We start from the raw sequence: 23,880 nt of genomic DNA, 5'->3' as shown, positions 1-23,880 counted from the left end.
TGGTGGTGCCGAGGACCTCACCCTCCCGATGACTACAACCAACTGGAACCAGCAACAATCACTTGGAACCAACAAAGCTGCTATTATGCTGCCACATTAGTTGAGCTTGGTTGGTATGTACTGATTGCATCATTTTATTTCTTGTCATTGGGTCATCTTCTGACATGCAGTTTTTTTAGTCTCCAAGCCTTGTCACTGAAAATCCCCCAGCTTGCGAGTCTCCCCAATGTTGCGAAGACTCTGGCTTCAATGCCATCAAGAGTTCTGGATCAAGGCCTAGTAGGGACCGCGTGCGGTGGTGGGCAATTATCCGGTTAGAACCAACCGTTACGTATTGCGTGTATAATTGCCTATTAGTAGTTAGTTAGCTTTTCCGAACCAGTTGTCGCCGGTTTATTCCCTGGTGTAGTAGCTAGTGCCAGTTTCTGTCACCTCTACACTAAAAGATATCGACATCTTGTTTTACATGTGCTGATGGGATGCATTTACGAGAAGAATGCGAATGGATTATAATATTTTGCCCGAAAAGAGCATCTAGAGTATATGTATCATACAAACCTTTCCAATTTTCAGCCCCATTAAGCTCAATATAGCCACAAAATACCGATAGCAGTAGCCACAAGCAATGCATTCCCCGCCAAAAGCACCGCACGCCCGGAAATTCCACCAGGAATCACGCGGCGAACTAACTTGTCTACTAGTTCCATCACACTTTGTTCCTCGAGCTCCACCTCTGTAATTCGACGCGCCACATCGTCGGCTAGGTCAGGAAGTCGGTAAAATTCAGCTTCCAGCAGTAGCTGCTTTAGTGAGGCGGCACCCGACATAGTATCGTGCGTCGGTAGACCGCGCAAATAATTTAGGATGTGTCGAAAGTGCGTACCTGCCAAGAAATGTTAAGCTATGCAATTCTCATTATTCAAGTGCGGGGTTCCGCCTTACCATCTCTGTCAAGGAAATAACTACCATCCTTGATCTCCAGACTAGCCCGCTTGCTTTCATCTCCAAACCATTCGGCAAGGAGAGAACCTTCGGCAGCAGTCAACGTTTCGAGAGTAGTTGCATACAGAATACCTCCGACGTTGATATATCTCACATTCCCATCCTCGGGAGCGTCTGGATTGCGCCGAGCTTCTATCGGGTCCACCCCCAAAAGTTTCAGTGTCCGATCTTTACCGAGCACCACTTCACTGCTGGCGGTGGCAACGTTCCCCGCCACACGGAGAGAAGAGGCAAGGTAAGAAGCAAGGACGCTCGAAACACCACCCGTCGCAGTAGCTGGCCCGGTAGCTTCTCCATTAACGAGATCCTCGTCCGTCTGCGTTGAGACATCCACCAGTACCGGTGGGGGTATACTGCCTGGAACGGCGTTCTCTATAATTCGTACAACCTTTACTCGCTTGTCTTCGTCATCCGTGCCTTCGCGTATAGCCAATCTTTGCACTTTCTCCCGCCGGCCTGGGGCCATTTGATAGGCGAGGCCGGCCTTGATCGCCGCATGCGCAAAGATACCAGTTGCCTGTATTCCAGCAGAGACGGCTTTCTGACTTGCTTTCACCATCTTCTCCTCAACGTTAAAAGCGTTATTTACACGCTTGTAGCCTTCCAACCCATACCCAGTCATAGATGCTAGCAAATCTGGGATTGGACTACGCTTAAGTAGGACAGCGCCTGTGAAAATCCAACTGTTACCGTGCTGAAGAATACATGCTTAGACCATCTGGTACCTACCATTAACCATCGCATTTGTCAGAGTATCACCGACGACTTTGCCGTAATCTTCAAGTGTAGATAATGTAAACGTCAGTCATCATCGCCTGCCGATCAGTCAAAATACTTGTCCTTACCGCGTCGCGGAGTTTCGTCCTCATCTGATTCTGTCTCTTCTTCCTCTTCGACTTGCACCAACTTTGTAAGCTGAGCTTCGGATGCATCTGCTAAGCCGCCAGTGGGGGTTGGAACGACCTGTTTGGTCACTTTTCGTCTTCGCTTATGGCTTTTGGATGGTTTTCTTTGGCGACCGCCCGAGAGATGCAGGAATAGGGAGAGAATTCCGACTGTGGCAAGCGCGTAGAGGACTAGGGTTGACCATGGGAGGCCAGAGCGAGAGGGCGGACCGTACACAAACGGTAGGAAAAGGTTTTCGGGTTGATCGTCCATGGAATGACCTCTGCCAGCTATACTATGTGAAGGTGGAGGTTGGTCATGGGTAGGCAAAGCCATATGTGATGGAAAGGTGCAATTGGAGGTAAGCGTGCAAATAGCCCTGTATGACGTTGATAGCTGAGCACATCTGAAACTGCGCAAACTGCCTCACGGCCAAATGGAAAACAAATGTCTTACACTCTTTGATTTTCTCAAACCCAAGACTCTGCAATGAGGCCCAACAATCACGATGCGTTTGCGAACGAGAGCTTGTTCATCGACGCTGATGTCCTCGTGCGAGTTTTTTAAGCCTGCTTGGGCAGCGAGCAAAACGGCTGGCGTCGATAATCCCAAAGCGGCATTAAAGATTTATCAGAGGGGTTCGAAACTCGCTCGACGCATTTTGGACTTGTTGCCATGGCAAAACACGTCCATCATTTTGTTCGCTGTGATCTTTTAAGAGATTCAAAATCATCAATGCTGGGTTTCGTTCGCCGAATTCGCCCCGTCAAACGCTATATCCACATGTCTACTCTATGTGAGTATCGTCTTGCTACTGGCAGCTATTTTTGCTTGACATCTAACTACCATATTGAAAAGTACTGGCAAAAGAGCGAGCGATCGCCGTGGAGGCAGTCCTTCGGGCGTCAAAGTTATGCCAAACAGTATTTCAACACCTTGTGTCAGCAGAAACTATTAGCAAAAAGGACAAGTCTCCAGTCACTGGTAAGAGATTATCATGCAAAAGTGCGGCAATCATCCCAGGCAGTTGGGTTGAACCGCAATGTCCTCAATAGTCGCAGATTATGGAGCGCAAGCTGTTGTCAACTCTATCCTTCACGCTGCGTTTCCAAACGACCCGATTGTTGGCGAAGAGGATTCATCGGAACTCCAGCAAAACAAGGCAACGTGCGATAAAGTTGTTGACCTTGCAAACAGTGTCGTGGACTCACCAATGTCCACCGACGAGGTGAGCATTCAGCACCCTTGTAACCCGCTGTTTTCGGTGATGGATTTTATAACATGAACGGTGAAACAGATACTTAAAGCGATCGATTTGGGAATGTACACCGGGGGGCCAAAAGGTCGATTCTGGACATTAGACCCTATTGGTAAATGTCGAAAGTTATTGCGCCCATCTCTCACACCCATCACTTAATACCTCTCTATGGTCATGACCAGACGGAACAAAAGGATTTTTGCGAGGAGAGCAGTTTGCAGTGTGTTTGGCCCTGATTGTGGATGGACAAGTTCAACTGGGAGTATTAGGTTGTCCCAACCTTCCAGTAGAACTTTCCAAACCAGATGGGGAGCGTGGGTGCCTGTTCACTGCCGTCAAAGGTGAAGGGGCGTATATGGTAAGTCATTTCCAGTCCTGCATTTCTATTATTGAACTCGTGGTTGAGCAATCTGTCTAGCGAACATTTGCAAGCACGGAAGAGCGACGCATCCACGTTAGCAACACCTCGAACCCGGCAGATGCACTATTCTGCGAGTCAGTTGAAGCGGGTCATTCGTCACAAGGCGATGCAGCCAAGATTGCCTCTCTATTAGGAATCACCAAGCCGTCTGTGAGAATGGACAGTCAATGCAAATATGGGGTGTTGGCGCGAGGTGATGCTGACATCTATCTGCGACTACCTGTCAGCGCGACGTATGAAGAAAAGATTTGGGTATGTGCCGGGCGGCTCTCAACACTCTTCGGTCACTACGCTCATCGTTACTATTGAATGGGATAGGATCATGCTGGTGGCTCTCTACTAGTCCAAGAAGCGGGTGGTCAAACGTGCGACGTCTACGGAAAACCTCTGGATTTCTCCCTCGGTCGTACCTTGAGAGCAAACAAGGGGGTAGTCGCCACAAATGGGAAGATTCACGACCAAGTCATGGAGGCGGTGCGCAAAGTTCTTGCTGAGAAGCAGTAGCTTCCCACAAATCAACCTCTTGCTTACCCGACAGGCAAGACGAGCCGGGAAGGCAAACTTGTGAGGGGACGTTCACTCCTGGACCTCTGCACCAGTGGATACGCAAGCCGCGCGTAGCTAGTATAGATATAACTCACTATAGGCAGAACAGCTAAAATCCCTCGCATCAGAATATGTAGGAGAGGTCTAAGTACATTTAATTGCACAAAAATGCATAAGAGATTCTCAGAACTTGTTCACTCCCAACTCTCAATATGCCAGTCAAGCTGACAGCAATACCCCAAAGTCCCACTATTCAAGGGTATCTTGTCTTCATTATGACGCGGAAAGCTCCATTTGGATTTGCCTGCACGATTTCCGAGTAAGGATTTAGACACGTGGGCCAATTTAGCCTTGTACAACAGTTGGTCCTTACCTATGCACAGCGACCAGGTAATCAACGTATGTCATGTTATCCAGGTTCTGGTCCTCTACCAAAAGGTTGTTGAACTCGACTTCCGCAAACTGGTCCATCTGTTGCCGCACGATTTGAAGATAAAGATATCTTGCACGGTCAGCTTGCAACTGGTCCAGTATTGCTCGCGTGCGAACGGACGTCGGGTTATCAAACGCAGGAATGGTACGCTGATACGGAAAACGCTTGATCAGTTTCCGCCGTATGCTTGGCATCTACTGCACCACGTTGCTCACCATTTTGGAATCAACGGCATCCAGGCTATCAACGCCAAAAACACTTCGCAAAAACTCTTGCGAAATACCGCGGCCGAGCCAAATCATTATCTGCTGACCGTTTTCTATCAAAAAGCCAATGGTTACCGGCAGTTCATACAAAACAAGCTTGAAAGAGATCATACCGATAACATAAGCACCAGCCGAGCTCAGGCGTTCTTGTGATACTCTGATAAGCGGCGGCAGTCTTATTCTTCCCCTTTCATCTACTTCTCCGCACTATAGCAAGGTCAACGAATCCTGTTGGTAAAGGCTCACACGTAGATAGCACTCCCTCAATCGTTTTACCTGCGGAGGTAGTTCATGCAACTGCATGAGACGAGGATACAAGAGTGGAATCGATTCGGGAACGCCAAGGGCTTTCAGCATGCGCATGTTGAACACACGCACATCTGTCGACATCTCCGGTCCTGTTGACGACGTTCAGCATCTGTCTTAGTAGAATTATCGTACTGCAAGCTCGCCTACCTCCACGAAACGCCTTTAACTTGAGCATACACAATGTGTAGAGCGCGTACAGCTTGAAGGATTCAGGAAGGATGAGCTGGTACAGAGGCTCTTTATTAGAATAGCTCTACAGAACGCCAGGAGACGAGATATGTGGCGTACCTGTCCGGGAGATGATGATGAGGCGGCGTGTTTACGATAGGCGGCCAGGATTTTGACACATTTTTCTGCTAGTCGATCTCTCACTGCTTTGAGTGAAGAGTTGACAGTTTGTGCGATCGCTAGTTCCCATGGTTTTCATTTAGCGTACATACTAAAACTAGCACGGGACAAGTGACCCATACCTGCTTTCATTAGGTAGTTAATAGTTGTGTCCATTTCTGCATACCGGAAGACATTTCCCAACAGCGCCGTATTCGGAACTGATATATTGTGTACCCTAATGCGTCGTTCGCCGGTGGCTGTTGTGTACAACAGAGCGGCTTGGAAAGCCGATTCTTGTTTCTCGTCCAATTTGCCATCATGTTTGATGGCAACTCCTATTGCTGTCTGAGAGGTGAGACCGGCCAGCTCGACATCGGTACTGTTCTTCATGTAAAAGTTGCCAAAATGCTCGACAACCTTCAAGCCTAGAAGATAGAAGGCTGTGAGCTGTGGATATTCAAACCACTAGAGAGCAGGATGGGACGGACCATTTGATGCCCGAATTCGCAACAATGCATCGTAACCGAACAATTGCGTCAAAGAGCGCTTAAGATCTTCTGCGAACCGCAGTCCGTCCCGGTTGACGTCAAAGTTGACGTACTGATACAGATCACCTCCGGTAATAGCCGACAAACTTCCAATCGTGGCTACATCTATGTACGCCGTTGGGAACAGGAACATGTCAACGCAGATACCACTTTGCGAGCAATCTTGAGCCAGCTTTTTCCAAAAGTACTCTTGTGGCTCATACAGAGTTCGCTCCTTGTCGGTACCCAACAATTTAATGTCTTCCCGATTCTTGAGCGGCCCAGGTCCAAAGGTTGGGAGCATCGTCTGAAAAACGGTCAATTTCCCTCCATACTCCTTGAGTGCCGCATAAGCAGCTTGGACCGCCGCACCAAGTGCAGGCTCACTAATTCTGTTCCCTTCAAAAATTGTCGGCAGAGTGTCGAGTAAATTCTCAATGACCGATCGTGATTCGGTGGGATCTACTAGAAAACCTTCGTTCAAAGGAACGAAAATATCGCCAATGTCCGGTACCACCAGCATTTGAGGTTGATCCAATGTCGGTTTCAGATTGTAGAAATGCACGGACTTGTCGAATGTCATGATGCCCACCCTTGTACCAGGAGGGAGGGTCTTTTCCTGGGCATAGAGCAGCTCACGAATCGCTTCGACTGCACGTTTCAACATCCCACTCTGAATAGCATTCCATGAAACATCGATAGCAAGGACGTATGACGCTGGTTTCGGCGGACGAGCACAGTATTCCTTGGACGCAATAAATTCAACAGTTCCTCTCCTCAGCTCTGGTCGTCGCATAATGTCCATACGGCGTCCACTCATATCAAGGTTCATAAAGTACTCCGGTGCCACTTCATTCTCAAATGAACACAAGTTGCAAACAAATTTTCTCCCACCATCAATGAAGCGGAAATACGGATTCACATACGCCTTGCATCGGTTACATCGTACTGGCCCCTGCTCTCCAAAATCGACGACTTCGATAGGATCCTCCTCGTGACTGAGATTGGCTAATGGTTGTACAACCAATCCCAGTGGCACTGATGTAGTATTCGCCAATTCTTCGGTACAAGGGATGTTATATGTGGTCAGGCGGATGAATCTAGGGTTACATGTCCCGTCATCGATTGCTTTAAAAATTGTAGACGCAAGGGGAGGGACCGATCGGGATGTCGTGGAGTAGGGTGCATTTTGGTAAATTGCCTGATCGTTTTCCTGTACCAAGATCGGACTGGGCACTTGATTTGGGTCAATTCGTGAACGAGCTTGCGGAGGGGCTGCCTGGGAGGGGTGCATTCCAGGTTGCATTCCGGGTTGCATTCCAGGTTGCATTCCGGGTTGCATACCAGGTTGCATACCCGGTTGCATGCTAGGCTGGGATGGATGCTGGAACGTGGGAGCTTGGGCAAAGCCAGGGCCGGGTTGTGGGATAAATGACGGAGGCACGGGCTGCGACGGCATACCTTGTTGCAGTGACTGTCCGGGATGGGGATGCAAACCAGGCTGCCCGGGACCGTGCCCAAATGCAGAAGGCTGTCCGACCTGCGGTCCCGAAACACCAGGCATGCCAGGTTGTCCAAACTGAGCTCCGTATTGCTGAGCACCAACTCCAGGCATAGGTGGCACCTGTCCTCCGGGGGCATGAAGATCAGCTGTAGAACCTGGAGGCGATGCGTAAACGCGTTTTGCTCTCGTCGAGCGCGACCCGCCAGTAGGTCCAATGTGCATCGCACCAACTTGATTTGCCAATCCATCCATAGCAGGCATTCCTGATGTAGGAGGCTGCGATAGTTGCTGTGGGGCACCAGGTACTGATGAGGTTAGTGGTTGCTGTGGTTGCATAGGAGCGGAAGCAGGAACGGAAGCAGGCGTCATGGTTCCCAGGCCTCCAGCGCTTTGCGCTGAACCTGGTTGTGGTCGGCCAAACCCAGGCGGAACCGGCGAGATTGCTTGCGGAGGCATGGGACGTGGGCCTGGTTGCGACATGGCCTGGTAACCCGGCTGATGCCCCGTTTGCAGGCCCGGCTGTGATACAGGCTGAAACCCAGGATGATGTCCAGCTTGCGGGCCTGGTTGTGATACAGGTTGATACCCCGGCTGATGTCCTGCTTGCTGTCCAGGTTGCAATCCGGGCAGCGAAGCGCTCGATTGTCGGAATGAGTCTAGTCAAGCAGAAATGAAAAACGGAAAGATGGATGGGCCAGGCGCGTTCATCCAACTGATCTTTGCAGCAAAAAAAATACAAAAAGCAAAATTATAGACTTACCCTGATGATGAAGTGGTGACGGCCTAAACTGCTGCCCTCCATTCGGTGGACCAACCGGCTGTGAACCTCCAAAGGTGGGCACTCCTGGCTGGCCATGCGCCTGAGGTTGTCCCGGAGCGGTGAAAGCACCTCCAGGACCGGCTGGTGGCCTCTGTGGTCGGAACATGGCAGGTGAGTTTGGCAATGCACCTTGAAGAGGAAGTGGTCTCGGAGCCGGCCCTCCAGGCTGTGGTCCTGTTGGAGGCATTCCTGGTCTCATATGCGACTGTTGCGGGAAAGGGGGAGGTGGACTCGCCATGACTGGGTCTTCAACCTATTATCTAGCAGCAGGACAAGCAACTATACGTTGAAAACCCTTTGCACGCCCTCCCACGATAAAGCTGCTCTCGACAACAAGCAGAAGGATGCTGCTGCAAGATGGAAAACACAACCAAAAACTCTGAGCGCGTACGGGCAAAGGATCCCAACACACCAAAGGCACGGCCGTCGAATGACTCATCCACTAGTCACGTGAGAGATGCCCCAATCCGCTTGCTTTGCAAAGCCTCGATCATTGTGTGCAAAGGGTGAGCGGTCCGGCGGGGGTAAAGGGTGGTTGCTTCCAGCGATTACTGAAGGGTTTGGTTATCAAGCAACCTACGTTGGGATTGTTTGCAGTAAGCGATTCCTCATTGTCCCGCTACGGCTGTCGTTTGCACGATTCCTGCAACGACTGTCGTTGCGATGGTGGGGGTGCGATCAGCAAAAGAGCAATTACAGCCTATTCCTTTATCTGTACGGATATGATCTGCCTATCGTAAAAAGTGCCAACTGTTAATCCAAATACACAATCTTCTGCAAAGTTAAAAGTTGAACTGGCAGCTCCATAAGCAATGCTAAGCCACATGGACTCGTTCAATTTGTTCGCGACGTACGGTATTTTGAATATCACTCTGTAAGAGCGAGATCTACATAAAGATGGACCCTCTTGACCCCGAATACGACCCCGCCGCACCACGCACAAGACCTCCACAACGGCAGCGTCCGCCACGTCAACTGCCAGTGTCGCAGCCCGGTGCTGCCAGTCCGGGAAACGGCCAGCTTCCCATTCGCCCCCCACCTCCTCCGCCAGGCCCTCCTCCTGTCCATCTGGCTTGGTCAGAGCATCGAGATCCGAATGGGTCTTTCTACTACTACAATTCTGTACGATCCCGCTTACCTTACTACTTTCTCGTCGGACACTGACCAGCAAGTTTTGTAGATCACAAAAGAAAGCAGATGGGAACGACCAGCCGAATACCGACCACCTCCACCGCCGCCGCGACCACCTATGGCTGGAGCGCCCGCTCAACAAATTCTCCAGACTTCCAAGCAACTGAAACCAGCAGGAACAGACGAAAACTCGGAGAGAAAGGCTACACCGCCTAGTGCCCCTGCCAGCGAGCATCCCATTGGCATGAAGAAGCTTCCATCCACTAAATGGACAATTGTACTCACGAGCAAGGATCATGAATTCTTTTATAATATGGAAACCAAGGAATCCGTGTGGGATATGCCCGATGAAATTGGTGATTTGATTGGACAGTTGATTGCAGAGGCGATGGGAGTAGACATCGGCGAGGATGGTGATGAATTTCATTCCGAGGCTGAACCGGAGAATGAGCCGAAAGAGGTGATGGATGAAGAGGTCGACGTGAATGCTACTGGAACCGCATCAAAACGAAAGGCGGAAGATAATGAGGAAGCAGAGGGCGTGGCAAAACGGAGAAAAGAGGATGAGGCTCCAGAGCCTTCTGGAGATGAAATTAAAGCAGAAGCTTTGACACAGGAACAAAAGAATGAAGAGTTTACAAAACTGTTGCGCGAAATGGACGTATCGCCGTATTCAACTTGGGAAAAGGAACTTCCTAAAATCATTCATGATAGACGATATACATGTAGGTATCCTGCTGTACTTTTAATTATTCAGCCTGCCATTGATTCATTCAAATCGCATGGTAGTGATTGGCACCCTGAAAGAAAGAAAACAAGTTTTCGAGCAGTACTGCAAAGTTCGGGTAGTAGAACTCCGCGAAGAGAAGAAGCACAAAGTGAAGGTAGCAGTTGAAACGATCGAATATGTGATCCCGGGTATATAATAAACTCGCTTGGGGCATTATGCAGGATACGAAAGAGGCGTACTTGTCGCTTTTGAAAGACGAAGTCACTTATCGCACACGCTGGGACGACTTTAGCCGCAAGTTCAAACGAGACGAGCGATTTGCGCGGTTTGATGCCAAAGAACGTGAACCCCTTTTCAAAGCACATATTGCGGCGTTGAAAGGAAATGAGCTAGAACGCAAACGATCGGAAACCCGCGCTGCGAAGGACGGCTTTATTCAGCTGTTGAGAGAGACGAAAGAGGTCGACGTCGACGCAAGCTGGAGAAGGATCAAACGGCTGATTGAAGATGATCGCCGGTATCAAGCTGTGCGATCATCTGGAGAGCGTGAGGAGATTTTCCGAGAATATATCCGAAAACTGACAGAAGAGGATGAGGAACATCAAAGGCGGCTGGAGAAAGAGAGAAAGGAACGGGACAGAAAGGCGAGGGAGGAAGCAAGTCTTCGTGAGCGTGAAGCGCAAGTGCGCCGGGAACAAAGTCGGTTGAATAGAGAAAGGAACATGCATAGGGAATCCCTTCAAAAAGAAGATGCGACAACTTTGTTCCAGACCATTCTAGTTGATTTTGTGCGTAACGCCGATGCAAAGTGGAGAGATGCACGTTCATCCTTGGAGCGTGATTCACGTTGGGATAGATGTCGCGCTCTTGACGACATGCAGAAAGAACGTTTGTTTTCCGATCATTTGGCGCGTCTACAAGAGAAACGGCTAGCCGCCTTCCATTCGGCCTTGAAAGATACCACTGATCTGACTACCACATGGGACCAGGTTCGCGGCTGGATATTGCAGGATCCACGTGCGCGCAAATTGGCGTCTTCCGACGATCTTGATGAACTTGAAGACGTCGTAAAGCGAACGTTTGAAAGGTTTCAAGCCGAACGAAAGGAAAAGGCTCAAAGCGATCTTTTAGAACTCTTACGCGAAAACAATTTTGTAAAGTTCCACGTTAAGCAGGCGGTTGTTGAAACTCGAGCAAAATCGTTGGAGAAGGGCGAAGGTGAACCAAAGGAAGGGGATGAATGGGGTCACATCAGTCTGGAGGAGATTATGAAGGTTTTGATGGTAGGTTGAGCTTTGTGGCCAAACGGACTGTTATGGAGGTATTCATTTCATTACATTGTAGGAGGACAAGCGGTACATTCAACTGGACGCATATGTGGAAGAGCGTGATCGAGCTGTGAAAGAGCACGTCCGAGATTTGATAAGAACATATAGGGCAGAGCGGGGTGGTACTGTAGATAGGACACTTGTACACATGGGAAAGTGATAAATGACATATCGGTCCCGCAACTATGAAGAGGAATGGATGCGTTGCAGTCCATTACCAATGTTCCAGCACGTATGTACAAGGTCGGTCGCATTGGAAATAAATCTTTCGGTTCATCATGACGACAAGAGGAAACTATCTCGGTTCTCGTCGAGAAAACGCCCTGTCCCGGCGCTGGGATGATGATGATCTGTCTCTAGAGGATCTGTGATCAGGACTACGAGAGTCATGCCTAGAGTAGGAGCGCCTCTGTCTGTCCCCAGGATGGTCTCTTTGCGATCTGGGTGCTGGCGACCGATAATGTCGAGCATCGCCTGACCGCGAGATTTGACGATCATAATTCTCATGATGGCTTTTGTGTCTCGCCCGAGATGTTCCCTCTTCCGCGCCATGTCGACTTGCCGCAGCAGCAGCTTCCATACTGGAAGGTTGATATGCAGCATTTTGACGGTAACTTGCCCGGTGTTGAGAAACATGATCGCCACTCTTTGATCTCCTCAATGGTTCCTTGGTGGACGCCTCTTGATTGCCAGCTGTTGCTGCCCGGCGGGCATGTTCCCGCCAACAATCATCATATCGTTGATCAAACGCAATGTCCGGCACGGCTTGATGCTCTCCCCTATGTCCATATCTAGTGAAAGAAGAAGACAAATGAGCCCTACGCCCTTTGGAAGTGCGCCAAACGTTACTCGTTCCTTCTTACATTGGCGGCTTGAACGGTCTATCCCGTGCTCCAAATCGCAGTTGCCCCGACTCCTTGCGCCCTCCAAACCCGCCTCCTAGCCGTCGCGGTGTCCATCCTTCCATGACTCGCGCTCGTTCGTAATCCACCAAAATGGCATGCCCATCAATGAGGCTTTTATTCATTCGCTGGTAGCCATGTTTATGAGCATCACAATTTTTTAGGTGAGCTCAATGTATCATCTTACTTTGTACGCTTCCATGCAGTCCCTCTCGCGATCATACTCGACAAATCCATAGCCGCGTGACTTGCCAGTCACAACATGTCGAACAATACGCACACTAAGAATCTTGCCAAACCGCTCAAAGGCACGCTCGAGAGCGCCTACATAACAAGAGGGAATGGTCAGCATTTGGAGGTTTTGTGCGTGCGCTCTGAATTGCGATCGTACTCTCTATTGTCTCTGTTCCCAGTCGGCCCACAAACAATGTCTTGAATGGATCCTTTGTAAGATTGGCGTCTGCGCTGGGTTTCTTGTCTGCACAAGATGCATGAGCGTGCTGGAAAGCCAGAAAAGGGGGTTGTGGGGTAAACCTACAATGCGCCTTTTCAGCGCGTGCAATGCCGTGATCATGCGGCGTCGTGTCGGTCCCGTCAATGCTCCCAGCCTGGACTGCGCTGTACGTCTTTGCAAACCACATGCAGACAAAAGGCCGGCAAGAGTTTTACCGTTGCCAATCGCTTCTTTCAGAAATCTACAAACAGCCCGTCCAGTTCACGCATTGAGCATATTGCCGATCCGCACGTCACCGCAACCTTTCCAACTGCTGCTTCCATGCAATGGCTTCTCACAACATGCCAGTAAGAGCTTATTTCGTCAAGACAACATTTTCCTACGACATTTCCTAGGCAGTTTAATGGTTTCTCACAAATTTATAATGATTTTACTAGACAATTCCCTAATGTTCAAAATGTTTTCTTCCTTTAAATTGTAATTTCCATCTAAAAGATGAAGTGGCAAAAAATTGACAATTCCACGTTGTGACGCTCACACACAGGACTCTTTAGTAAAAGGCGAAAGGGTCATTTGATCTGTGTCAACGTCGTGGAGGACTAGAGAAATCAGAGGGGGGGAACGGGAAGCGTCGCCCTTTTATAGACTTTTGGAGATCAGATCGGAGACTTTCTCGTTGGCTGATTGGCTCGTTGTGTTGCCATGTGAACGTATGCGCCACAACCAGTTGAACCAATCCTTGCCCACACACATCATGGCGAGTCAGAATCGGTTCGAATCCATTCCAAGTAGATCCTTTTGATAAAAACCCTGCCCAACGGCGTGAGAATCTGGGAAACACATTTGAACAATGACTGCAGCCATATCAACACGGCCCCAGAGCCCCAAGCGAAAGGGCGATGCCCTTAATGAACTCGACGACAGGCGCATCGCTGACATTAAGCCTCTTATTCCCCCACAACTCCTCGTTGAGGACTTTCCCATGTCCGATGCTGCTGCAACAACCGTAGCAGGAGCCCGTGCGGAGGCGGAACGAATTATCAAGGGTCAGTCGGACAAGCTCTTGTGTGTTGTAGGCCCTTGCTCTATTCACGACGTGAAGGCAGCTCACGAGTAGGTGGCAAAAACATGTTGTTGGACAACTAGTTGTGTTGCGCTAACAACCCATTGTTTGCCAGATATGCACAGCTTTTAAAAACTTATGCAAATAACGCAAAAGAAGACTTGTGTATCATTATGCGTGTCTACTTTGAAAAGCCAAGAACGACTGTTGGTGGGTATGCCAGAGAACTAGCCATACGTATGAGAGTCTCTAATCGCCCATTGTTACATTGGCAGGCTGGAAGGGCAAAATCAATGATCCCGATATGACTGGTACCTTTGCAATCAATAAAGGTTTAAAGATTGCAAGAGGTCTACTACTGGATCTGAATGAAGCGGGCGTACCCACGGGTTGCGAGTTTCTTGACACGTTGACTCCCCAATACATTGGGGATTTGGTCGCCTGGGGTGCCATCGGAGCACGTACTACGGAATCGCAAGTTCACCGTGAACTGGCATCCGGGCTCTCTGTTCCAGTCGGTTTCAAAAATGGTAAGTAACGGCCACCCAAATCAATAGGAATGGCATCCGGTTTCACTCTGTGTCCCATTCTAGGAACCGACGGCAATGTCGGCGTTGCGATCGACGCCATTCGTGCCGCATCTGTCGGGCATCATTTCCTGAGCGTGACAAAGCAAGGCCTTAGTGCCATTGTAGCGACTACTGGAAATGACTCGTGTCACGTCATCCTACGAGGAGGACATGATGGGCCCAACTACTCGGCGGAGCATGTCCGCAAGTATAGCGAACAGATCAAAAAGGCTGGATTGCAGCCCCTTTTGATGGTTGACTGCTCTCACGGTAACTCGAGAAAGGACCACAGGCGTCAAATATTGGTGGCCGACGACATTGCCCAACAGCTATCAGCAGCTTCCGACCCAGATTCAACGGCCGATAACATCATGGGAGTTATGATTGAGAGCAATCTCAAAGAAGGGAGACAAAACTTGCCAGCGGAGGGTCCCGCAAAGTTGGAGTATGGAGTATCTATCACAGATGCTTGCATTTCTTGGGAGCAGACCGTTAAAGTCCTTGATACTTTGAGAGAAGGCGTAAGAGCACGAAGAGAAAACAGGCGACAGAATAACCAGTAGGACAGATCGTGACTGTACAGAATCCATCTATTTACTTGACATAATCAATATACATGTTCGTGTTGTATTTTTCCTTCAGATAGTATTGAAGTATCATGATCGCAAAGCCCCAGATGTCGGGGCTGTCGTAGCAAGAGGGGCGAGCACCCGAGGCTTGGCCGTATGCATTGGGGCACTCTCGTCAAGCGGTGCTAAAATGCGCGCTCTGCCAAACGTCGACTCGGAAGACGTTAGTGGTGACGATATGGGCGGAACCGACCCAAGCGTGAATCGTGGAGCTTGTGGGCTTTGCTCACCGTCAGCGTGTCCGTCAGTGTGGATGTTCTCAATCGTCACTGGCACACCAAAAGGCGATGGAGGATGCTGGATGCCGGCAGTTGATGCGCTTTCGACGAGGATTGCCTCGGGGTGCACTGTGTTTGACCGTTTTGCTGATGTTTCAGAAGGCGTCTCTTGTACGTGATGTTCCGTAGAGTCAGAAACTGGATATATTCTGTTCTTGCTTTTTGCCCCAAAGAGGGTTGTTGCCGGGTGTGAAGCCGAATGCTCCGTCACCGCCTCTGATGATGTCCCTTTTTGCTGTGGTCCGTCGTTGATTGCGGTTGGGGCAGTCGATTTTGATTCGCCTTTGACCTCTGTCGCGCCGTTCTTTTGATCAGGTTCGTCATTGAATCCCACAGGTGAAGTTTCGACTTCCTTGTGCAACTCCTTACTCCCTACAATGTCGGGGCCTTTGGTCTTTGCTTTTTCCTTCTTCTCCTGCTCCTGGCGATAATCATCCACCCTTTTCCTTTGTTCCATTCTATCCTTGTCCCATTCTTCCTGTTGTTCCTCCACATCCTTTCGGCATCGCGGTTCCAGAGTGGAGAGACTGTTTAAGATCACCCGGAACAAGGGCAGAATATGCATCTCTGAAAAAACAAGTGTATGAGGTATCCTTCGATGCTAAAGAGGTCTGCATTTGACGTACCACTAGCAAAGGCTGAACCATCGAGATCAGGATCGGGAACATTGGCTATGCACGGTTTTATCGATGCCCACCACCCGTCAATGTCCGGGTTCACAGTGTCTGTAACCAGGGTTTTGTTCTCGGGCACCAAGTGCTGGATCTTTAAAGTTTCAAACAGTTCTGCCGGAGTTAGGGCGTTGGTTGCGTCTTGTTTGTTTGCGAGGCTGCAGATCCCCACAACCAGTGTTAACATGAATCAAGCTGCCCAAAGAGGTGTCAAAGCCGAAACCTACATTAGTAAAGGTTTGCCTTTCATTCTGGGATCTTGGTATACTTCATTCAACGCCTCAGACGCTTCGGAAATTCGTTCGCGGTTTCCAGAATCGATCACATATATGCATGCATGCGCCTGAAAACATCATGAGTCCCTCCATAGTGTATGGGCAAGTCTCATCTGTTGTCCTACCTCTGCATAGTAGTTTTTCCAAATGGGTCGAATCTTTACATCACCGCCTATATCATACAATGTCACTGTCACTCTGTCGGGTTTCTGTTTCTTTGATCTCTTCTTATTCTGATCATCGTCAGCTGATTCTCGGACGTTCTTTGGCAAGTCAAACGGCACAGTTGCAGTGGTGAAACCCCATGATGTCTTGGTCGCTTGATTCGGATCTGTGTATGCAAAACTGCCTTAGATCGTGTGTTTATTTTATATCTAACTTGAAATGCAGTGGTACCTCCTTGCAATCGTAACAGGACGCTGGTTTTCCCTGCTCCATCAAGGCCGAGAACAAGGACGACCAAACGCCGAGGTCGGCGACCAAGTCGAGTCAGCTTTAAGAATGTGAAGCAACCTTGGCACGGCGGAGACATGGTCACTTGGCAAGATGCAAAATATGGGATGAAGATCGTTGCAAGTCGAGTCGGAGTTGCTGATCGGTCATGGTTTTATCAACTGGTGTGTCTGGGTTCTGGTAACGCTCCAAAGCCACGGGTCATCCACAATACTCGGATCGAATGTATAAGCTGTGGTTCCAGTCTCGATTGCTCCCTTGCTGACTTAATGGGCAAAAAAAATTCAGACGAGGCCAGTCGGTCCATTGCTAGAACAGCTCTTGCACATCCCACTTTGACGTTCCCGCAAACATGGGTGTACAAAAGAAGAAGCGATCCAGTCTCCGCCATGACCCGCTCTACGTCCAAATGGCCAAAGACAGCTCAGTTGAACTGACTAAAAAGAAGCGACGAGGACCAAAGGACCAAACCGGGTCAGACGATGACACATCCAAGAAGGGCGCCGAGTTTTTGGACAGTAGGACGTCCAAAAAGATTCTCAACATTGTGCGGCAACAACAGGACGAGATTGAACGGGAGGGAAGGATGATGGACACTGACAAGATCACATTAACCCCTGCACGACCATTGTTCACCAACAAAGTGGAGTCAGATGAGGACGTTGCGGAGATTGAAGAAGAGTACGAAGAGTACGAAGGATTTGAAGAGGACTTTGAGATTGATGAAGCCGATCAAGCGTTGATTGACAAATTTATGGCCAAAGAGCCACGAAAACAGATGAACTTGTCAGACCTGATCATGAGCAAAATCCAAGCGGCAGAGGCAGCCGGTGCTGATACAGAAGGTCGAGAAGTCCCACCGTCCATGAACGAAAAGATTATCGACGTGTACACAAAAGTTGGTCTTCTCCTAAGCCGATACAAGTCTGGAAAGCTTCCCAAAACATTTAAAATCATTCCTTCGCTTGCCGATTGGGAAGATATTCTTTACCTCACGCATCCCGAAAAATGGACACCTCAAGCAACGTACCAGGCAACTCGTATCTTTGTCTCCAATTTGAAAGCGAAAATGGCGCAGAGATTCTTTGCACTAGTTCTGCTAGATCGTGTGCGGGAGGATATTCAAGAGACCAAAAAGTTGAACTATCATCTTTATATGGCACTGAAAAAGTCTCTGTACAAACCAGCGGCTTTCTTCAAAGGACTGTTGCTACCCCTGTGTGAAACCGGAACATGTACCCTACGCGAGGCAGCCATTATCGGCAGTGTAATATCAAAAGTCAGTATACCTGTGCTCCATTCAGCCGCCGGGCTGCTCAAGTTGGCGGAAATGGATTACTCTGGTACTTTTAAGACAAACCATAGGCGTTCTATCTAACGTGGGCATTGCTAAGATCATCCTCTCTCCAGGGGCAAACAGTCTTTTCATCCGAATCCTCCTTGACAAGAAATACGCATTACCATTCAAAGTTGTAGATGCCCTCGTTTTCCACTTTATCCGATTCAAGAATGACCCCCGCGAATTGCCAGTCTTGTGGCATCAATCGCTACTCGTATTCGCTCAAAGGTTCGTACTTTCGCGGAATTTCCTGCGCGCATGATGGATGTCCTAATCTGATGCTCTGGTTTCAGGTACAAGGAGGATATGACTCCAGAACAGAAGGAGGCTCTGTTGGATCTTATCAGATATAAAGTACACGAAGGGATATCCCCTGAAATCAGACGAGAGTTACAAAACTCGGAATGCAGAGGGGAGATGATGGACGATCGGTTTGATATGGATATTTAGTGAATTTCTTCGTATATGTATTTAGGCTTGGCCCTCCGCATCTTAGCCATTGTTTTTTGCACGTCTTTTCCATCTAATGTATCTATCTCGCCAGTTGACGTATTCTCCAGTCCTTTAGCACCTCGTACACACTCATTGACAATGTTACAGTAGGGGTAACCCACAGTACTCTTGCCAGCAAACCTCGGCCAAATGCCCTCCACTGTCCCTCGTGTATCCACATATGTCTAATGATTGACATTGCACTCTGTGACTTTCTGCTAGCCTGCACTCGTGTCTTTACAATATCCAGAGCATTGGACACAGCTCCTGCCAACGCGCCAGATGCTCCAGAACATACAACGTAAGCACCAAAAGGAAGTTGTTGTCGGGTAGATGATTGTGAATCGACAACTCTGCGCCCGTGAAGGACAAGACCCGCTTGTCGTTTCATTTGTTCATAAGCAACAAAATAAGTTATCTGCCGAAAGAAACGAGTGTCAGCCTCCTTACATACTGTTCTGTGCAAGGCCAAACCCGCTCACCGTGTAAGGCACAAAAACGGCTAACGCTAAAAAATATCCCTTGAAGAAACCTCGGATACCCTCACGTTGATAGATTCCGCGAATTAACCGCAACGTTTGTCCGCCTGACGATATCGATGCGGTAGATCCAGTGTGAACTTGCATCTTATTCTTCAGCACTTCCATAGGTGTCCTGCCGAAGCATATTCTTCAGCAAAGTTTCTATTGCTTTTCGATCACTTGACATCAATAGGTTTTCCTGTTACCATAGGGCGCCACTGAGAATTTCCGCATAGCAAGATGCTAGAGCATGTACGCTCATTGACTCGTGTGTTCCAAGTCTCCCCCATCTCCCAAGTGCTTGCTTCGAATAGTCGTAGGCGCCAAGGTAGACGCTAAGGGCTGGTACACTGAATACAAGAGCAACAGGAAGCCCGCGATATAGCGCAGAATACGATTCTTTTTGAAGTACTTGTCGCACCGTTGAGCGAATTTGGCCAAGGGACGGTTCTGAGGTCCCACTAGTGGAAGACGCAAATTGAATGCGAGTCTTTATGGTGTCCAATGGGTGCGCCGCGCATCTTGCAATGACGGCGGCGCAAGAAGAAAACGCAACATGACAGAGAGTATCGGAGGCTAAAAACGAGGAAGTTGTTTTATGGGTCATTACGACGGCATAAGGAAGAGCACTCGATGGGTTGAGGAGAACGATCGTTGCTGACAACTGTTGGGGCGTGGTTTGAACATGAGATTGAAGCGGATGCAGCCAGTTTATTATGTCGACGCAGTAGCACTCGATCCACATTGATCCAGTAGTGCCGATTAACTGAAGCTTATGTGACCCAAAGTTAATCCCAGCCTCGTAACTCGCAGGTGGGAGGGATCTCCTCATGGATCTAGGAAATGTTGGGGCAGCATTGGAACCATCCAACACCTCACATACCTTCCAACATCTGGCCACCTCCTGCGCTACTGTCCAATATGGCGCTTTTATCACCTGTGGACAACGATGATGTACTCCCTATGGACATTGACGATGAAGAGCTACAGCAGGTACGGCTTGAAGCATTACAAAGTTGCAGCTTGGAAGGCTCTCAGTGATCTATACACATCGTCGTCGATGAATAGGCCTTTACCGAGGAAATCGCAAGTTTCCGACGCGCCACTGTACCGCCGAGTTATGATGTACAACTGATCGGTGGAACGGGCTCGCTTACGGCGGGACCGGGGCCGTGTCAAGTGGATCGGCTTCTTGATCCGGTATATCCAACCCCACCATATGAAGCTACCATTAGCCAAAGAGCTAACATTTTGCCATGTCTGCAGATGGAACTGGACAAAACTGGAACGCCTTATTCTGCGGTGTTCGTCATCGATACATGTTTCCTCATATCACATCTGCGGTATGGCATCTGTGATATCTGAACATCTATGCAATACTCATGAGTCTTCTGAAACAGGTTTGTCAAGCAAGGTACGAATGCTCATGGTGTACGTCATTTGTCACAACTACCATAAATACGATTATCCCTAGTTCTGGACATATTACCGGCACCTGATATGATTATGCTACTTCCATACGTCGTATTAAAGGAACTTGATAGTCTCAAGGTGAGAATGTATATCAAAATAGCTCTATTCCTTTTTCTTTTGTTGTTGAATAATCTTTTGTGCAGGATTCGCACAAGGGTTCTGTGCGAAAACAAGCAGCAGCCGTCAAGGATCGCGTCGTGCGACCAGACAACATTGTTGCAGATGATAGTGTCTCCAATGGAAAGGCAGTCGTAGATTCTCCATCAGAGATATCATTGGCTCATTGTGCTCGACAGGCTATCGACCTGCTATACCAGACGTTACTCAAAGGGGCTCCTGCATTAAAAGGACAGAGGATAACTGACCACCTCCCCGGCATGGATCTCACTCAGGTTGCTAAATGAAGCTGGTGGGATTGCCGTTTTGAAGGTACTAAGCTCCTGATTACAGATGAATAACGATGATAGGATACTTGAATGCTGTAGGTAAGTGTCCATTCACCGTTGTGGACACGGTTTTGCCTGATTGCTGAGCTCTCGCATGAATTCAGATTTGCGCAAGTCCGGTATACCCCCAGAGTGGTCCTGATGTCAAATGGTGATTTGATGATCGTTCCGAAGCTTTCCATGACCTTATGATTTACCATCCCCCCGCCTTTAAGACAAAAACCTTTGTGTGAAAGCTTTGATTCATTCGATCTATACCGTGTCAAACTGGAAAAAGTCGCCAGCGGAGTTTATATCAGAAGCAAGACGAGGACTAGAGCTTTCTCCTGCGGTATCAAACACGACTAGAACTGCTGCTGCAAAACCGAAGCCGAACAACGGAAACAAGAAGAGTGTCCTCAAATTGGAGAAAACAGCTGATCCCCCGCGTGACTCAGATAAGGCCGTCATTGATGGGATGGTCCAAGATCAGGTCGATTTGATGGACATCGACGAACTGGTCTCTGCAGACGCAAATGCATCCTCTGCTCTTATTTTCCCAGAACGAGCCTCTACTAATCGCGAAGGGCAAGCTGATCCGGTCGACATCATTATCAAACAACTAAGCGACACGCTCGTGGGATCAATGTCTGCCGCCTTCCCTGTCCTTTTTCAACGGCAGTTTGGAAAGGAATGGAGAACCAAGGTTGCGCACAAGCCACCTTGGTCAGTGTCCGACCTGTTCGAGGTGATCAATAACCATTGGCTCCTATTTCGTGACATCCTTCCCTCAGGCTTCGGAAATGACCTGTCTTGGTTACGGCAAATCTCAAGAGACTTACGCAGGGGCTATGTGACGGCTGGCGAGCTCCGAAGGATACTAGGGAAAGTACAGCATTTGCACAAAGTGTGTGAAAAGGCTGGCTTTTACAAGGACGCTGAGCGAATGCGAAAAATAATGAACGAATTCAATGACATGTTGAACAAAAAATAGTCTCGACCGACATGGAAGTAGACATAAGACGAAATGTGTGCATATGCTGCTTGTATTATACCGCCTCAGAAATGAAACGTTTGCGTAGAACGCGTTGTTTCCTTTTGGCTAAACTACTGGGGCTGCGGCCTTGATTGGTGTTCACGAGGTCCGCCTCGGCCACGTCCACGGAAGCCACCGCGGCCTTGGTACCCACCTTGGCCTCCACGACCTCGGCCACGCCCACGGAAACCTCCACGCCCACGTCCTCTGTGCTGCCTGCCTTGATGCTGGCCCTCCTGAGATGGTACTGCTGCACCCTCACCCTCTTCCTGCTCGCCTTGAGTTATCCCCACACCGCCTTCCTCGCCCTGCACCTCTCCACTTGCAGCCGGCTCCGCCTTTTCGGACGCAGCTGGCTTTTGAGCTTCTGGAGTGACCACAGTAATGGTTTCCACTATGAGATCAGTCTTGATCCCGTTCTCTTCCGTGGAAATCTCTGTGGTTTCAGTCGTAATACCTAAGTGGACGTTGGGATTTTAATAACAAGCCAATATAGCCCATCGGTGCTTTGGTCCAGCTTTGCTTTGATCAGTCACAGGCATGTTTTAACCAGTTTGCGTCTTCAAGACTAATCGGTTGTGAAGCATCATATCAAGCAAATTGTTTCTACACGACTCTTGGTTACACTTACCCAAGACTTCACTGGGATTGAAGAAACTGATGGTACCAAGGTTGGAAGCGATTGAATGCCCGGTACCGTGGTCTCGTTCTTCCTCTGGAAGTCCCGCGTCCTCCGCAGTCGGTTCTTCTAGGATAGCGTCCTCGAAGTTCTCGGTTCCAAACTTCGGCGGGGCAGGCGGGTTAAGAATTGTGTCCACTACCGCCGCTAGCTGACTGTAAGTGACCCCATGTACAAAAGGCTCCTCTTGACGTTCCAAATATTTATGCAAATTGGCCTCAGCAGATTGTAAAAAGTCTTCGGTACTGCGAAAGGGCTTGAGTCACAACCAGAGACACCTGCCTTGTGAAGTTGCTCCCTTACCTGTCCCCCTGCTCAAGTCCCACGCCGGTGATGACTGCACGGAAATACGCCAGCGCATTATATTGCTCGTCTGTGATTGGAAGATTTGAAGTAACAATATTTGGTAAGGCGATGTTCAGGACATAGAAGAGTTGCAGTATCTCCCGTGTGGTGCGTGAGGACGCAGCCTATGCTCTTGTTTTAATATCATGATTCATAAACCTGATTAACGACCACTAACCTTCACTTCTTGCACTGCTCGTTCAACCCGCAATTGCGCCGTCTGTTCGAATGCTTGTTGTTTCTCCTGCTGAATTTTGGATTCTTCTGCCTCTGTCACAGTAATCTGTTTGACAACATCTTCCAACTCTTTCACCGCTGAAACCACTTCCGGCTTCCTTTCGAGAGCTTGGATTTGGTCCTGGTTGAGGTCTTTCTTTTCCAACTGCTCATACTTCTCCACCTTGGTCTTTATAATGGAGATTTAGGGAAAGTACAGATCTGGTGTGAACAGGTCCAAAGCGCGGCTTACCAGCTTTTTCTTCAATGCGCGCAGCTTCTTATTGATGACCTCAACATATGGGCTCTTTGCCTCTGAAGATCTTGCATCGGGTTCATCTTCTGTGATTGCGAGAAGATTAATTTCGGAGTTTTGTGCGGTTGTAGTAGACGACTCGGGCGAGGCTGGAGACTTTTGCAGAGCTCTTCTGGCTTTTCTGGAGAGCTTGGCGGGGGCGTCGCTTGCGGTGACGTTCACGTCTGTAAGCATGGTACTGGATGGGAGGGCGTAGATGAGGATGTGGCGAAAGGTGTTTTGTACACTAGTTCTTTTCTTGCCTTTGATCGCAA

General features: G+C 49.0%; 11 protein-coding genes across 12 annotated transcripts; 5 read left to right on the top strand and 6 right to left on the bottom strand.

The window, feature by feature from the left end:
* Window positions 1-477: 477 nt before the first annotated feature.
* SPPG_02748 (uncharacterized protein) lies at window positions 478-2,472 on the bottom strand. Its single transcript, XM_016751032.1, has 5 exons — window positions 2,344-2,472; window positions 1,848-2,266; window positions 1,732-1,779; window positions 943-1,671; window positions 478-883 (listed from the first exon to the last, which is right to left on the bottom strand). Exons 2-5 carry the CDS (start codon window positions 2,221-2,223, stop codon window positions 585-587), a joined length of 1,452 nt encoding a protein of 483 aa, XP_016610309.1. The 5' UTR covers window positions 2,224-2,266; window positions 2,344-2,472; the 3' UTR covers window positions 478-584.
* Window positions 2,473-2,577: 105 nt separating this feature from the next.
* SPPG_02747 (3'(2'),5'-bisphosphate nucleotidase) lies at window positions 2,578-4,316 on the top strand. The gene is made up of 7 exons (XM_016751031.1): window positions 2,578-2,683; window positions 2,746-2,871; window positions 2,943-3,115; window positions 3,185-3,257; window positions 3,328-3,503; window positions 3,564-3,818; window positions 3,885-4,316. The coding sequence occupies exons 1-7, from the start codon at window positions 2,623-2,625 to the stop codon at window positions 4,068-4,070; spliced, it is 1,050 nt and encodes a 349-aa protein (XP_016610308.1). The 5' UTR covers window positions 2,578-2,622; the 3' UTR covers window positions 4,071-4,316.
* SPPG_02746 (uncharacterized protein) lies at window positions 4,166-8,681 on the bottom strand. The gene is made up of 10 exons (XM_016751030.1): window positions 8,242-8,681; window positions 5,939-8,137; window positions 5,591-5,875; window positions 5,409-5,527; window positions 5,268-5,343; window positions 5,088-5,209; window positions 4,925-5,018; window positions 4,761-4,864; window positions 4,486-4,694; window positions 4,166-4,416 (listed from the first exon to the last, which is right to left on the bottom strand). The coding sequence occupies exons 1-10, from the start codon at window positions 8,537-8,539 to the stop codon at window positions 4,386-4,388; spliced, it is 3,537 nt and encodes a 1,178-aa protein (XP_016610307.1). The 5' UTR covers window positions 8,540-8,681; the 3' UTR covers window positions 4,166-4,385.
* Window positions 8,682-8,976: 295 nt separating this feature from the next.
* SPPG_02745 (uncharacterized protein) lies at window positions 8,977-11,772 on the top strand. The gene is made up of 5 exons (XM_016751029.1): window positions 8,977-9,423; window positions 9,482-10,157; window positions 10,222-10,316; window positions 10,384-11,445; window positions 11,507-11,772. The coding sequence occupies exons 1-5, from the start codon at window positions 9,199-9,201 to the stop codon at window positions 11,648-11,650; spliced, it is 2,202 nt and encodes a 733-aa protein (XP_016610306.1). The 5' UTR covers window positions 8,977-9,198; the 3' UTR covers window positions 11,651-11,772.
* On the bottom strand, window positions 9,994-13,438 carry SPPG_02744 (uncharacterized protein). Its single transcript, XM_016751028.1, has 5 exons — window positions 12,931-13,438; window positions 12,784-12,870; window positions 12,580-12,716; window positions 12,354-12,520; window positions 9,994-12,281 (listed from the first exon to the last, which is right to left on the bottom strand). Exons 1-5 carry the CDS (start codon window positions 13,031-13,033, stop codon window positions 11,786-11,788), a joined length of 990 nt encoding a protein of 329 aa, XP_016610305.1. The 5' UTR covers window positions 13,034-13,438; the 3' UTR covers window positions 9,994-11,785.
* A 222-nt stretch (window positions 13,439-13,660) lies between these two features.
* Window positions 13,661-15,207, top strand: SPPG_02743 (3-deoxy-7-phosphoheptulonate synthase). Its single transcript, XM_016751027.1, has 4 exons — window positions 13,661-13,959; window positions 14,025-14,119; window positions 14,185-14,439; window positions 14,503-15,207. Exons 1-4 carry the CDS (start codon window positions 13,697-13,699, stop codon window positions 15,039-15,041), a joined length of 1,152 nt encoding a protein of 383 aa, XP_016610304.1. The 5' UTR covers window positions 13,661-13,696; the 3' UTR covers window positions 15,042-15,207.
* On the bottom strand, window positions 15,051-16,900 carry SPPG_02742. Of its 2 annotated transcripts, XM_016751025.1 has the most exons (6): window positions 16,728-16,900; window positions 16,457-16,662; window positions 16,284-16,399; window positions 16,012-16,214; window positions 15,338-15,952; window positions 15,051-15,246 (listed from the first exon to the last, which is right to left on the bottom strand). In XM_016751025.1, exons 1-6 carry the CDS (start codon window positions 16,861-16,863, stop codon window positions 15,233-15,235), a joined length of 1,290 nt encoding a protein of 429 aa, XP_016610302.1. In that variant the 5' UTR covers window positions 16,864-16,900; the 3' UTR covers window positions 15,051-15,232. The 2 variants fall into 2 exon arrangements, with proteins under 2 accessions (XP_016610302.1, XP_016610303.1); XM_016751026.1 differs by having other exon boundaries at window positions 15,051-15,952.
* Window positions 16,901-17,076: 176 nt separating this feature from the next.
* SPPG_02741 (snoRNA-binding rRNA-processing protein ENP1) lies at window positions 17,077-18,723 on the top strand. The gene is made up of 3 exons (XM_016751024.1): window positions 17,077-18,127; window positions 18,195-18,351; window positions 18,417-18,723. Exons 1-3 carry the CDS (start codon window positions 17,137-17,139, stop codon window positions 18,571-18,573), a joined length of 1,305 nt encoding a protein of 434 aa, XP_016610301.1. The 5' UTR covers window positions 17,077-17,136; the 3' UTR covers window positions 18,574-18,723.
* On the bottom strand, window positions 18,546-19,968 carry SPPG_02740 (uncharacterized protein; the record flags this gene model as incomplete). The annotated part of the gene is made up of 3 exons (XM_016751023.1): window positions 18,546-19,033; window positions 19,098-19,269; window positions 19,343-19,968. The coding sequence occupies 3 exons, from the start codon at window positions 19,966-19,968 to the stop codon at window positions 18,656-18,658; spliced, it is 1,176 nt and encodes a 391-aa protein (XP_016610300.1). The 3' UTR covers window positions 18,546-18,655.
* On the top strand, window positions 19,946-22,402 carry SPPG_02739 (mRNA-processing endoribonuclease). The gene is made up of 9 exons (XM_016751022.1): window positions 19,946-20,129; window positions 20,205-20,336; window positions 20,403-20,479; window positions 20,537-20,550; window positions 20,611-20,687; window positions 20,753-21,001; window positions 21,060-21,094; window positions 21,160-21,206; window positions 21,271-22,402. The coding sequence occupies exons 1-9, from the start codon at window positions 19,980-19,982 to the stop codon at window positions 22,026-22,028; spliced, it is 1,539 nt and encodes a 512-aa protein (XP_016610299.1). The 5' UTR covers window positions 19,946-19,979; the 3' UTR covers window positions 22,029-22,402.
* SPPG_02738 (uncharacterized protein) lies at window positions 22,012-23,866 on the bottom strand. Its single transcript, XM_016751021.1, has 5 exons — window positions 23,564-23,866; window positions 23,273-23,500; window positions 23,053-23,219; window positions 22,702-22,994; window positions 22,012-22,527 (listed from the first exon to the last, which is right to left on the bottom strand). Exons 1-5 carry the CDS (start codon window positions 23,798-23,800, stop codon window positions 22,142-22,144), a joined length of 1,311 nt encoding a protein of 436 aa, XP_016610298.1. The 5' UTR covers window positions 23,801-23,866; the 3' UTR covers window positions 22,012-22,141.
* Between the last annotated feature and the right edge of the window lie 14 nt (window positions 23,867-23,880).

The sequence above is a fragment of the Spizellomyces punctatus genome (assembly GCF_000182565.1).
Source record: "Spizellomyces punctatus DAOM BR117 chromosome Unknown supercont1.4, whole genome shotgun sequence".
Taxonomy (NCBI): Eukaryota; Fungi; Chytridiomycota; class Chytridiomycetes; order Spizellomycetales; family Spizellomycetaceae; genus Spizellomyces; species Spizellomyces punctatus.
This window is presented reverse-complemented; position numbering and strand designations above follow the sequence as displayed.